We start from the raw sequence: 13,296 nt of genomic DNA, 5'->3' as shown, positions 1-13,296 counted from the left end.
CCCTAGAGGCTGACTAGACAATTATTTAGTAAAACAGAAAACACACACAGGCACGTGCACTCACTCTCTCCCTGATGCTACAGGCACACCAGGAGCTGGTCTAGATTTGAGTTTTGCTGTTGCTCATTTCCAGCACGCATTTGTTGGCCTATTTGTTTGTGGTTAGCAGCCTAGCTCAGAGAATTCTCTGCAGAAGAGATTTTTACCACACATTTCAGATGCTTTCCCTTCACACCCTTTAAGCTAACGTGATGTTTCCTCCTCCTCAGTTTCCAGAAGAATCCAGCTGTTTTGGCTATTCTCCTTCAATGCCCTCTAGTGTCGTGAACACCTTCCCACCCTGTCACCACGTCAGTGGTAAGACTGGCAGTGCACTGCTGCACAAAGTCACATTGTCCCACTGTCACTTGCCCCACGGCATCTCTGGCCATCATCTCTTACTATGCAGCTGGACCATGTGCTCTGCCTGTGTTTCATCTAACACAACTCCCAATTGCAGCTCCTGCTAAAACAGCACCTGGGCTCCCTGAGCAGCACAAGGAGAGAAGCTGTCCATGGCATCAAGCTGCGTTAGGCAAATGTCTGGAGCACTAGAGCACAGGACCTGTAACCTGTGAACACTCTACAGTGTATTAACACCCTCACCACAAAGGAAGTTTGCTGCTTTTTTGCTCTGGCTTCTGGCATTGCAACTGCTCAGGTGTTTTTACTGAAGACACTCATATGGAAACACTTCCACAACTATTTATTTTGGCCTAAGTTAAAACGTATGTTCTATCTTAGTAAGACACAGGAAACAGAACTCCAAGGACTCTGAAGAAACATTTAGCCAAGCTAGTGCATTTATTGAACTTCTATCAACTAGGTTTTGATTAACAAGGGAAAAGAACAACAAGCAACATACAAAATAAATACTGAAAACAAGTTCCCTTCACATTGATAAAGTTTTCTGGGGACAAACATTAGAAGAGATAAAATGCATTCTAGTTGGAAGAACGTGCCTCAAGTTTATTAGAAAAAATTTCTCAGAGAAGAAGATTCTCTTAAAATAAACTATTTTCATACAGCACTACACTGAAAAACGGAATCGTACACCAAAGAAAAAGCTGTGAGGGAGAAAAGGTTTGTATTTACATATAGGACACACAGTACAAAGCATTAGCTGGACTTATACTTTACATTTAGAGTTTATACCATTAGTGTGGGTGAGCTACGGACCAGGAGAGCTCGGAGTTTTTCACAAGGTTACACTAGTGCAGGCTCTAGGTGGATGTCCCTGCAGACACCTTACTTCTATCAATCAGTACAAAAGCTGTGCCACAGCACTGGCTTGGACAGGTAACTGTTCTGATAGTGCCCTCTGAAGTATTTATACAGGTGAAGACAGCTTTGCTCTTAGCCTCTCCATGCTTGCTGGAAGAAGATTGACCATCTCCTTACTGAGTTCTAGTTCAGTTTCAATGGCAGGGGCAGCATCTGGATACTTCTCACAATAGTCTACCAGAAATGTGTAATATTCCAATGATGTCTGCATGTTTTCCAGTTGTTTTTTGCTATCTGAAGTAATCAGCTTACCATAGAGTCGTGCAATATGAAATTTAGCCACCATTGCAGGGCGAAGAACATCTTCCTCGAGTTTTTCAGGAAACACCTTATCAGGGTTCCTCAAAGAATCCAAGAAGAGTTCATAATATTTGATTGCAAACTGAGCCAGAGAATTAATTTTCTTAACTGTGTGAGAGTCTAGCTTCTCTAACCTGTTCCCAATAGCTACCTTTAAATCCATCATCTCATAATAGGTGTCAGCTAGCTCACACTGAAGCTGCCTACGGATCAGCAGGTAGTACTGGGGGTTCAGGTCTGTGTAGATTGGCTCCAGCATGTCTATCCTACGCTTGTGCATTTTGCAGCGCCTCTCATAGTCTTCTTCAAAGAAAGCAAGCACCTTAAACAAAGCACTGTGATCCTGAACAATTTCAATATGGTCTGTAACATAACCATCGACCTGAAAGAACTCTTTTGCTTCCTGGACATAGTTCTGACCAACCAGGAAGATTTCTCTGGCTTCTTGAAAATCTAAAGGATACACACTGCTCACTTTCTCCTCCATGGCTAAGACAGAGTCACATATATCACTTGTCCCAAAAAGGACAGCTTTTTTCCTGCCCTTCTCTTTTTCATCCTCTTCTTTTTTCCTTTGGGCTTTAAGTTCCAATTGCCTGTCTGGATCCAGCTCTCCTATGTTATCCTGAAATGAGAAAACATGCTAATTAAAAACAAATCTGGCTTATAAAGAGAGACTTTCTTTGAAGTATAAACTAGTGAGCAACAAGACAAAAGAGAAATCGTTGATAGATGAGGCCTTATATTGACAAAAGAATCATGTAAATTACATTATCAATTCTAAAAAGACACAAAATTAAGGTGGTTCAGTCTCCCTACCCTGTGTGACAAAATAGCCAAAGGAATATTTATTCCTTTAATAAAGAGTAAACAATTGAGCCTAAAGGCTCTGCTTCACAAAGCATTTCAGCAAATGCTGGTTTAAACATCTGAAGAAATACTTAAATGAACTAAGTGAACTTAATCAAATCTGAATTAATCAAATGCTTGAATGAATGAGAACATCAGCACAGAAAACTGTTGCATATTAAGACAGTGTTCTTGCTAGCAGTTAAATAAGAAGGAATCTGTCAAACCAAGCTGCAAGAAAATGCAGCAGAGAGGAGGAAAATTTGTGAAGTTGCTGTAAAAGCAATACACTGATCACTCTACAGAGCTGATCCCCTCTCTGTGCTTACTCTTAAGTGCTGCATTTAAGTCAAAGCATACCATGAAACACTTGCTACACTGCCAGCACTTGTTCTGCTCACTGGGCAATTGCTTATTCCTTGTTACAAAGTGCAAATCGATTCCTGTTGCAAACACCAAAGCAGACTTGGTTTGCTGTTAAGACAATGACAGCTACAGAACAGATTTTCTGTTACCTCAAGCAATTTTCGAGCGCTTTGCAGAAGATTCAGGCAATACTTAATCCAACACCTTGCAATTTCAGCTTTTCTCTCTGGAAGGTCCTGTTGGTCTGGCTCTGTTTCATCTGCTGAATGGACATAAACACAGAAAAACTTTAAGAGAAGTAAAGCACTCCAGCAAGACCTTCAAATGTTACATGCAAAGAATATACTTGTATTTAATTTTCCTCATGGCTAGACAGAAACGTGTTCTCCATGTTAGTTTATGTAATAGTTCTGTAAACTGCCATTTCTGGTAGAAATCTGTATAGATTAACATGGGGTTGTCATGTATGAATACTGAAAATAAATAGATCATAATGTACCTTTTAAAAGACTTTTCATCTTCAAGGTGTTTTACTGGAAAAGGTTTCCAGGTCTCTTTGTAGTAATAGAAAGAAATCAGGATAATTCATTTTCTGAGATTCAGCTGTCTACCCAGTAATTGTTTCTGGGGATGATAAAGGCATTTGTATTGCAATGGGCCCCAGACTTACAACCAAAAAAGGGAACAAAATAGGGGAAACTGCCTTTGGTTAAGCTACCTGATACAAACATAAATTATTAGCTCTACAAATTCTGTATTTTTCTCCCCAAAGTCTGCCCACTATCGTGAATAACAGCATTGCTGATGTCTCAGGATAACATTTTCATAAACCAAACAGATTTCACTAAAAACTCATTTCCCAGTCTCTATGCAGAAGGCAGTGAGTTAGCTGAACAACAAGAGGACAATCCTACAGGACAGCAACACTTCTGTTCACCAAATAAAAAGCAAACTTCAAACTCAGATCCACTGCACTCATTATCTTTCACTACAGCAAATCAATTTCTTATCAAGGAATTAAAAACTGTTGCTAATCTAAAAAAAGGCACATTTATTAATTATGTCTGTGTTAGTTTATATTCCAATTAACATGATAAAATGAACGTGCTTGAGAATGGCCAATGCTGTCTGAGTACTGGTCTTTCTGTAAGTCAGAACCTTCTGCAAGTCCACAGCCCAGGTCTATGTACCATGAAAAGGATGGGAAGGTAGGAGACAAACAATTATTCACCCAAACAAACAGGATTATTACTACGTGAAGAAGTCAAGACAGAACTTGGTTGAGTCACAGGTACTTCCTCTCCACGAATTAAAGCTCTATCAACTGGAAGCTTCACTTGCTCAAGGCAGACAGAAAAGGGAGTGCTGTAGATAAGCAAAGACTGAGCCTAAAACAGAGCACTGACACTATCATGGAACCAACCACAGGTCCTTAAAACTAGGGTCAGCTCTCTAAAAAGTTCCTTCTATTGGTGTTCACACTGCATGCCGAGTTGTTCCTTTGCATCAATGCCCAAACAACAAGGAGGGCAGCTACAGCTCCAAAAACAGCCACTGATGAGGCTGCAGCATCCAGCAACAAAAGGCAATGTAAGTACCTTCTGGATTTGGGGTTTTAAAAGCTGCAGTTTTGTTCCCTCTTTTAAAGCTATTCCCAGGAAGCATCTGGTTTGGTTCACTGAATGACTGCCTCTAATCACCGGGGCAAACTGCATTTTTAGCACATGTACAAAGCCAAATGGATGAACAGAGACATTGCCACTGTTGAAGTGGATATTGTTTTAAATTTCGTTTTTATTCTGGTATGCTTTCTGAAACACCAGAAACAAGCACTTGACTTTTTCTCACAGAGTTTACACGTAGCCAATCTTCAACTTTTTTAAAAAGTATTTTAGAAAATTAACACTGGGTTTTGTACATGTTGTTAAACTTGAGTTTTAAACATTAACACACAATCATGCTTAATTCACAATAATTTTATTCAAAACTTTTTAATAAACTTACTATCTTCAGCAGATGGCACCTGACCAGCTTGGCTAAAGATGACACTGGCTGCTGCTAGACAATGTCGAGCCTCCATAAAGCATTCCTGAGAGAAACAGAAACAGAGCAGCACTTAGCACTGGTGTGAGCAGCTCAAGCACTGCTGTCACTTGGCCAAACCCCTCACCTCAGAGACTGAGCATAGATGACCACAAGAGAAATGACAGAACTGACAGGCTCTGGAGCATATTCCCCAGGCACTGGAAGAAAATACAATTTTTCCATACCTATTATTGAACACAGTATTTTCTAACTGTTTTTCCATACCACAGCCACAACACCAAGCCTTGCCTTTAATACTGGCTATGCACACTGAACATTCTGACTGTTCTGCTGCCCTGAGGTGAAGGAAGTGATGCCTTGTGGCAAACACTGTCACGGGGTGTTGGTGGGAAGAAGCCAGACATACAAGTCAACACCCTGAGTCAGTGCACTGTTAAATAATTAGTGCTATCAGTGCATCAAAAAGATATGGAAATTAGGAGTCACTATGGAAATTAGCATTAACTGGCTTAGGTAGGGCAGGAATCTTTGTAAGCATCAGAAAAGAGCATCTAAATAGCCTGCAATGTAGAAATTCCTAAATAAAGCTGAAGCACTTCCTAACAGTAGATTGTTTAGAGTCAGCACATGGCAAGCAGCTACCAACTAACAGATTCACTTTAATGTTCACATAGGTTCAAACAACTCTTGAGCCCATGCTAAGATACAAAGGACAATTTATAGTAAACAATAAGCCATACCTTGGCCCTCAGACGCTTTTTTGTTTTCAAACTTCATTGTAAGAGAACAATATAAAAAAGAATTTTAAGTTAAATTATTATAACTCCAAAGTTTACTTAGGAACATGACATCACATAATTGCTAATACTTCATTAACTACAGAGCTTTTCTCATGTTTACACCCCTGTTCATCTTCCCCACTGCCATCACAATACCACAGGAAAGCCACTGTGTCCTCTTTAGAAAACACTGACAGATGCTTCACATCAGAAGACAACTTGTGGTTTTATAGGTGCACATTTTCAATTCATCTTGGAGCCCTGTCTCAAAGAGCTGTTTAAACAACTGTTTTAGCTGGCATTTACATTAATGGTACAACTACAGCAGAGAAGCACTGGATGTGTTACCTTGGAGAGGTAGTACTGTGACAAAGTGGCAGCGTTGCGTGCCCATTCCACTGGGTAGTAGCCACAGTACTCGAGCTGTCGTTTCAGGGTAGTGTGACAATACTGAGCAGCCTTCTCAATCATGTTCAGGTGTTGGTACACTTGTGCCAGGTAATACAGAGTATGTGTGTAGGCCTTTTCAAATCTGGAAAAAAAACCAAAACAACAGTCTCTTTAGATTTCTTGGTTTTTTCCTCCCTAAACACACCCTCACAGTCTTTTTTTTAAAAGAAGTAATAATATAAGTATGCTGCTTAACACCCACCTTTTGGATCTTTCTTGGTCCGTGAGCTTTTCTTCTTCTGCCATGAAATGTTCACTGGGATCCAGGGGAGGATTTCCATCCTGCAAGGGTACACGACACATTTCAGCAAACTACATTTCTTACTCTGTGGCACAGTGCTCCCTCTCCTGGCTGCACATCATTTACCATTTGCCAATCCCAAATTCAACAAAGTTTCGTGTAACCCACCTCAGTGCCACTTCTCTGGAGCAATTCCACAACACTCAGGAGATTCAGAGGATGAAAGTCACAGTTCCACACGGAATGACAAGGTTCACAGCTTGCAGGAGACTTCTGCTCATGTACTTTAAAGCAATGCAAGCTGCCTGTACCAGAGATACTCAGCCTGGATTCTACAGGACTCTACTGGGCATTTTTATTTTGTACAATAACACACTGGATTTTGAGGTATCAATTTAATACCAAGCACGCCTTCAAAGTGTGAAATACTCGTTTGCTCAGCTGCACTGATCAGCAGCAAGAAAACATCCTGCAGGAAGTACTGCAGAGAACATGAAGTGCAGAGTGCTCAGCAGAGCTGCTGTGAAGACTAACTGCTGTAAAGGGACACCCAGTATCCACAAGCTGGCAAGGTCATTTACTCAGACAGACAAAAGAGACAACATGCAATGTCTGTGGAGGATGAAGCTGCTAAACCTTCCTATCAGGCATAACCTACATGCAAGTTATTAAACGTGATACCTCCCATCATTAGAAGCTGTTTTTTGTTCTTTAAACCAAAGTTCTGTCAGAATCCTTACACAGACAACTGTACACCTTTTGGCACTGCTGTATCCGAATCTGCCTGAAGACAAAACTCAATACAAAATCAAGCAGCTCACAGGCAAGCCTGACAGATTAACATTGCTTATGGCACAGCTTTATTAGCCTGTGCTTATCCCATTTCCTTTGCAATTGTGAGTAACTTCAGGTGCCAATTCTAATGAAACCATCTTTCAAAGAGAGCTTTTCTCCCATTACACAGTGCATCCTGGAGGGTATGCAGCTTGTCTAGCCCTTTCCTAACCCCACTTCTTTCTCAGCCCAAGAGAAAGTAAGGCAACAAATAAAAATCAGTTTCAATAAATACTTTTCATGAGTTAATACAGACTTAGGCACGAACAGAAACAAGGGCAGAGAATGCACTCACTTTACAGGGAAGAACACATACTATGTTTGTACTGCTTCTCATCAAAAATCCCTGAATGGACTTGTTTACTTGTGTGGGACATATACTGAGAAAGTAAGAAAATTACAGTTTGAAAAATATTCCAGGCTGGAGCTTTTCAGCTCTGTTCCCAGCCGATAAGCTGCTCCAGCTCAAGGCTAGGGAGAATTTCTCCCAGGGTGATAACTTGGTCAAAATAAAAAGGAATTAATAACAAAGATAAAACACCTGTTGTGGTGTGTGACCGGGCCCTAGAAATGGAGTGCCTTCTCTTTGAAAGAACCACCTTTTCTCTACTCTTGGAATTGTGAGTCATGCAATAAAACCAAGTGTGTTTCTGAATAAACTTGTCTCTTTCTATCATGAAAGACGACCATGTAGCTGTGCATCTTATTTCCACCACACTTAAAGGGTTAAAACCCCTTTCCATGGCTACATACTTGCTTTTAATAGAAGTGTGTTACTCATCTTAAAAAAATGAACAAATGCACCTGAAACAGGTAGTGACAAATAAGCTAAAGCACTTTAACCTACCAGAGGCTTGTAGATTTTTGTATATGATCTTTTAATCTGTAGGTTTTTGTTTACACCTCATTAGTTTTTAAGAGGTGAATTTATAACTCTTACTTTTGTTTTCTTTAGGAATAAACGGTCTAACAAGATTTGGAGCATATTCTGGGAAGACTAGAACTATTCCTGCAAAGAAAAGAACTGAAATGACACAGTAAGCAAAACTCTTGCCTCCTTTCTGTATCTACAGATTTCTGATATCAAGTCTTATGCCTTTGCTTATCCTCAGAAAGAGCTCTTCAACTCTCCTTTCTAAGTGGATTTCATTAGCCCAAGCTCCTTGCCTTGGTTTTGCTTTAGAGGGGGAAGCCACCCTATCCAATTTGTAAGTTAATCAGACCCAATCAGTAAACAACTAAATCCACCAGCTCAGGAAAACGTCTCCATCATCAGCAGTTTACCAAAGACTCTCTGACAGAAAAGCTTCCTGATAGCCTAAAAATGGGGAACGTTAAGAAAACTATATTCACATATTTATAACTTGTGAAGACAAAAGCTGACATCATTGTATAAATCTGTAGTTTCTTCTAAAAGAAAGACTTAAAGCATAGTTATGTTTGACTACATAATGCCTTGAACTCTAAGTGGCAAATAATGTTGGGGGAAAAAGTGTGGCAAGCAATCATTACATACATATAACCCTTGTCAGGCAGCAAAGCCCCAGAAGAAATATTCAGTAGCTACTACTGAAAGTTTCAGAAAAGTCTACAGTGCAAATGTGAAGTACCTGGCAGCACTTTAATCCACTACACCATAGTACCAGTTTAATTTCATAATCACTGGAGCAAGTGCCAGAAACTTTTAGAAGTCATGTGACAGCTGAGGCTAGGTATAAAAATCAAAGTTGAACATCAGGAATTAATCAGAGACAGAGTCTGTAGAGAGATGCAGTGTCTCTGGTTAGCCCAACTGATGCAGAGGGCAGGACATAAGGTGACCAGCTTCTCAGCACAAGTGGGGCTTTCTTCTAGATCCATTACCTCTCCCATCACTGCAGGCCAGCATGGCTGCAAAGGTGCAAAGAGGGCAGTAACCAACCAATAAAGAATTGCCCCTTCTAAAAATCTCCATCGTTGGTACTCTAAATCAATTTCATGCTATAACCTGAAATTTCTTTAAACTAAGGTCTGTCCAACTTGTTCAGCTGTCCTGAGACACAGCTACTGCCTCTTGAAGGCCACAAATGTTTTGAGCTAACTGTCCCTGAGGCAAGTCAGTGTAGGAACAGCTTTGCAAAGAGTTTAAAAATAGCACAAGGGAGTCTTTGTAGGATACACAGCAGAATCCAAAGCTCAAAAGGTTGTTTAATATGCATGAGAGGGTTAGCTGTCTGTGAGATTGTCCTCTTGGATACGGAACTAAACTACTTGCCCCTGCAAAACACTGCACAGTCAGAGCAAACCATGCAAATATTAGTTTTGTTTCCTTTTCCCACTGAAAGCATTGGACATGTTTATTGCATTTCCAAGATAAGATTTAATAACAGTCCTCATCAAAAACCAAATTCTACCAGGCATCAATTTTGGATTATTAAAGGGCTTTCAAAAGGGACCATTATTTTTGAGCAAAATTATTTTCTGTTTTGAAATTAGCAAGTAATGCTCTAATTTGCCTTGTCCTATCCTGCAATACAACTCGTATCACTTGCCAAAAGTATCACAGCAGCCAGTATAAAGCACAGGAACTCAAAATTCCGTTGCATGTTTATTTCAAAAAATTACTTAACCTGCAAAGTGGCACGGGAAAGTAAGACCTGTCATGATATTAACACAGTACCTCTTTCATGTACTGATTATACAAGGCTTCTGCAGATTCCAAGTAAGTCTGTGCAGTTTCAATTCTATCCCTTTGAGACCACAGGATCCCCAGATTGTTCTAAAGGTAAAAGAAAAAAAAAATAGTCACATTCCATTTACATCACACGTTTTTTTCCAAGCAATTGATCAGTCTTCATCCTTACATATGTGTGTGCTCTAATACAATGGATTTCAAAAAGCAGAAATCGTCCCCACACATTTCACCGAGTTGCTCAAAAGGGAGGGGGTTTTCACACAGCAAATTTCACATAAAAAATGCACCTCACAGTCCTCCTCTGTTTACTCTGCTAGATAAGGACTAGTGTGTTCAAATAATCAGCTTTTTCCACAGAGTATGTTCTGCATCCAATTCATGCAGCTTTTACATCACCTATAAATATCATAAAAAGAGACAAGAAATCAGAAATTTGTTAAGATGACTCCATAGAAAAAAAATTAACAGGAAAAAAATATGCTAGGAATGAATGCTTGTATATTTTCAATAATGGAAAGAGATGAAAAACACCTCTGAGATCCAAAAGTTACAGACTACTGCCTTCAATATTAAGTTAAAGCAATGTACATAGCAACTTACTGCATCTGTGAACCCAACTTTGACAAAAAGTGCCTCTAATTTTATTAATAAGATGAAGGTGTTAATAATAATCTATGTCTGATGTGCTAATTTAAATCCTAGACAATGTTATTACAAAACTCAAGAGGGCTAAAAAAAAAAAAAACAAAAAAAACCCAAAACCTTCAAAATAATTAGAATGTGTAGCTGTATGTCAGCCCTGTGTCCCTTTCAACTGCATTCTACTATTTTTATAAGAAAGCACATCACATGTTGTTTATGAACTGAAACACTTTGCCAAAGGCCAAGCAGTGGAACAGACCAGATTCCATTAGACAGAGACTGGCAAACACAATCTTATGCAAAAAGCTCAGAAATCAGAAGTGGGGCTAAAGAAAGAGGCCCAGCAGGAAAAAGGAATGCTTCTTCCTACAAAATAGCAGTCCAGACATCCCAGAAGGTGGAGAAGTACTGCCACTGATGACAATCATTGCTTTTAAATCAGAAATGGTTTAAATTAAAGACTCAAGCCTATTCCAGCCCTTAGGACAGAGCGAGGTAACAGCAGACCCTTCACTGTGGGACCACAGCACTATACCTGCATAACAAACTTTATCCTGCTGCTTCCTGAAAGCCCCAAAACAGCGAAGTCCAGGCAGACTTCGGGCTAATGGACAGAAGAGCTGCTTTCCAGCACAGAATCTGTGAGCCACACGTCCCCAGGAACACGTGGGAAGATGTCATCTTATTTGAGCTGGAGCCATCTCCTTACCTTACAAAGGGTAACAGATTTGTAGCACTGTATCCAAACCCTCACGCTGAAGGACAAGGAGCAGATGTAAGCTCGCTGTTTCAAACAACTCAGCTAATTCAAGCAGTGTAAGACAAGTCATCCTTTCACTCCCTCCTTTCCATGTCAGCCCACAATTCCTTGACAGTTTGATGAAGAACACTATGGAGCCTTCTCTAATTAGGACAGCTATTTTTGACAGAGATATCTAAATAACTGCTCTATTTCATGTACAGTCTAGAGTCAGATACCTAACGATACACCAGCTACCATGACACAGTGATCAAGTAAAGGCCCTTCTGTGAATCTGCATGTAGCAAGAACTAATTTTGGTAACAGTATTCCCTTCTTCAGAATAAAGAGAAAATATTACTTCAAGCACCAATAAAACTGCATTTTGTCCCATCTGGGACAAAATACAATAGCTTAAAATATAACAGGCAATGCTGAAAACTAACAATTTACCGTTTCAGGATAATGCATCAATAAAAGCATCTCCCAACATCATTCTGACAACCAAGGAGCTAGGGAATCACAAATAAATTCTGGACGTAGTGAGATCGTCTTCTAATTTTTTCTTGCATTTGTAAGCTCTTACAAGTTTTGTCTCAGTCTGTCCAGAAGAGTGTTGCCTGGAAAGGCTGAGCTGGAACAGAGACTAGACAGAGCAAAAGGAATAAAACTGGTATTTATTGAAAGGAGCCACCCTGGGCAGTGCAAGAGCCTGGCTGGGGCTACACCCAAATCAAATCCAAGCTGGATCCCGATCACGAGTTTTTACACTTTTATAAGTTTTGGTTAATCTCCATATTGGGGTCAATTATCCGAGCACAGCCCCAGGCTATGGAGTCTCAGTCCCCTGGCTTGTCCCTTTTCCCTCACCGTTGTTTCTGCTTTTTGGGTACCAGCTGTCCTTGATTCTCTATCTAGAAAGGAATTGTTTTGTCTGACTACCCTGTGAAGAGACCTTGCTAACACTTAGTATGAAGTTTCAGAGTTACACGCTATCAGCAGATTCTGAAAAATATAAAAGCTAAAACCCAAAGCATCAAGAGCACGCTGCTCTGCCAACACCCGGTTTCAATGAGAACATATTTTAGATGCTCTGCAAGCCCAGAGGCATCAGCGGACGGCTCAAAACAGAAAAGCCCCCCTTCCAACAGCCACCACCTGTGAACGATTCCTCCCAGCAAGAACCGAACGCCACGGCTGCCGCGTTTATTACGGTTAAACGAGCAGCACCTGTCAGGACGGGGGAGCGCCCCGGATCTCTTGGCAGCCCATTGCAGAGAGCAGCCGGCACAGCCCGCACACACAAGGCCCCGCTCCACCCCACGGACGCGCCTGCGGCCTCCCGAGCCCACCTGGGCCTGGATGTAGAGGGACACGCAGTCCGGGGAGAGGCGGTGCGGCTCCAGGAGCTGCGTGCAGCGCTGCAGGTGCTCCTCTCCGGCCGACAGCTCCTCGGTGTCCGTGTGGTTGACGCCCAGCTCGTACTCCAGCACGGCCCGCCGCACGGCCAGCACCGCCTCGCCGCCCTCCTCGGCGGCGCTCAGCAGCTGCTTCACCTCCTGCAGCAGCGCCCGGGCGCTGTACTTGGAGCGGTACGGCTCCGTCTCGGGGTCCTTGAGGGACTCCACGGCCGAGAGGGTGCGGGCGGCGCGGAACTTCTCGCACACCGCGGGCCACCCTCCGCCCGCCGCCGCCGCCATCTTCCCCCGCGCGCCCGGCCCCGCCCCGCGCAGCCTAAGGCGCGCGCGCCAGGCCCCGCCCCCGGCCCCGCCCCTCAGCGGCGCCGTGAGGGAGCCGCGAACGGGAGCGCCCCGAAGGACAGCGCAGATCGGTGCCCAGCGGGTTGACGTCCAGTTTTTCCGAAAAACATTTATTCTACAACCCGATTTTTTAACGCTGCTGAAGACGCAAGGCGCGGTGGCTGTCCATGGCGGGATGAATTCTGTTCCCTCGCAGCGCTGAGGTTCCAGGCTGGGTCACAGATGCCCTTACGGGCAGCAGCTACTTTGCTGAGCAGAAAAAAACATCTCCCAAAACACCCCAGTCATTTCAC

At 42.0% G+C, this 13,296-nt stretch overlaps 1 protein-coding gene across 2 annotated transcripts; it reads right to left on the bottom strand.

Moving 5' to 3' along the window:
• Positions 1-819: 819 nt before the first annotated feature.
• On the bottom strand, positions 820-12,968 carry KIFBP (kinesin family binding protein). Of its 2 annotated transcripts, none has more exons than XM_014883313.2 (7): positions 12,596-12,968; positions 9,848-9,946; positions 6,316-6,395; positions 6,012-6,195; positions 4,843-4,927; positions 2,988-3,100; positions 820-2,248 (listed from the first exon to the last, which is right to left on the bottom strand). In XM_014883313.2, the coding sequence occupies exons 1-7, from the start codon at positions 12,941-12,943 to the stop codon at positions 1,370-1,372; spliced, it is 1,788 nt and encodes a 595-aa protein (XP_014738799.2). In that variant the 5' UTR covers positions 12,944-12,968; the 3' UTR covers positions 820-1,369. The 2 variants fall into 2 exon arrangements, with proteins under 2 accessions (XP_014738799.2, XP_088024811.1); XM_088168685.1 differs by having other exon boundaries at positions 2,988-3,097; positions 12,596-12,953.
• Between the last annotated feature and the right edge of the window lie 328 nt (positions 12,969-13,296).

This window comes from Sturnus vulgaris, chromosome 8, assembly GCF_052056855.1.
Source record: "Sturnus vulgaris isolate bStuVul1 chromosome 8, bStuVul1.hap1, whole genome shotgun sequence".
Taxonomy (NCBI): Eukaryota; Metazoa; Chordata; class Aves; order Passeriformes; family Sturnidae; genus Sturnus; species Sturnus vulgaris.
The sequence above is the reverse complement of the archived record's forward strand: the minus strand, read 5'-3'. Positions and strand labels throughout refer to the sequence as shown.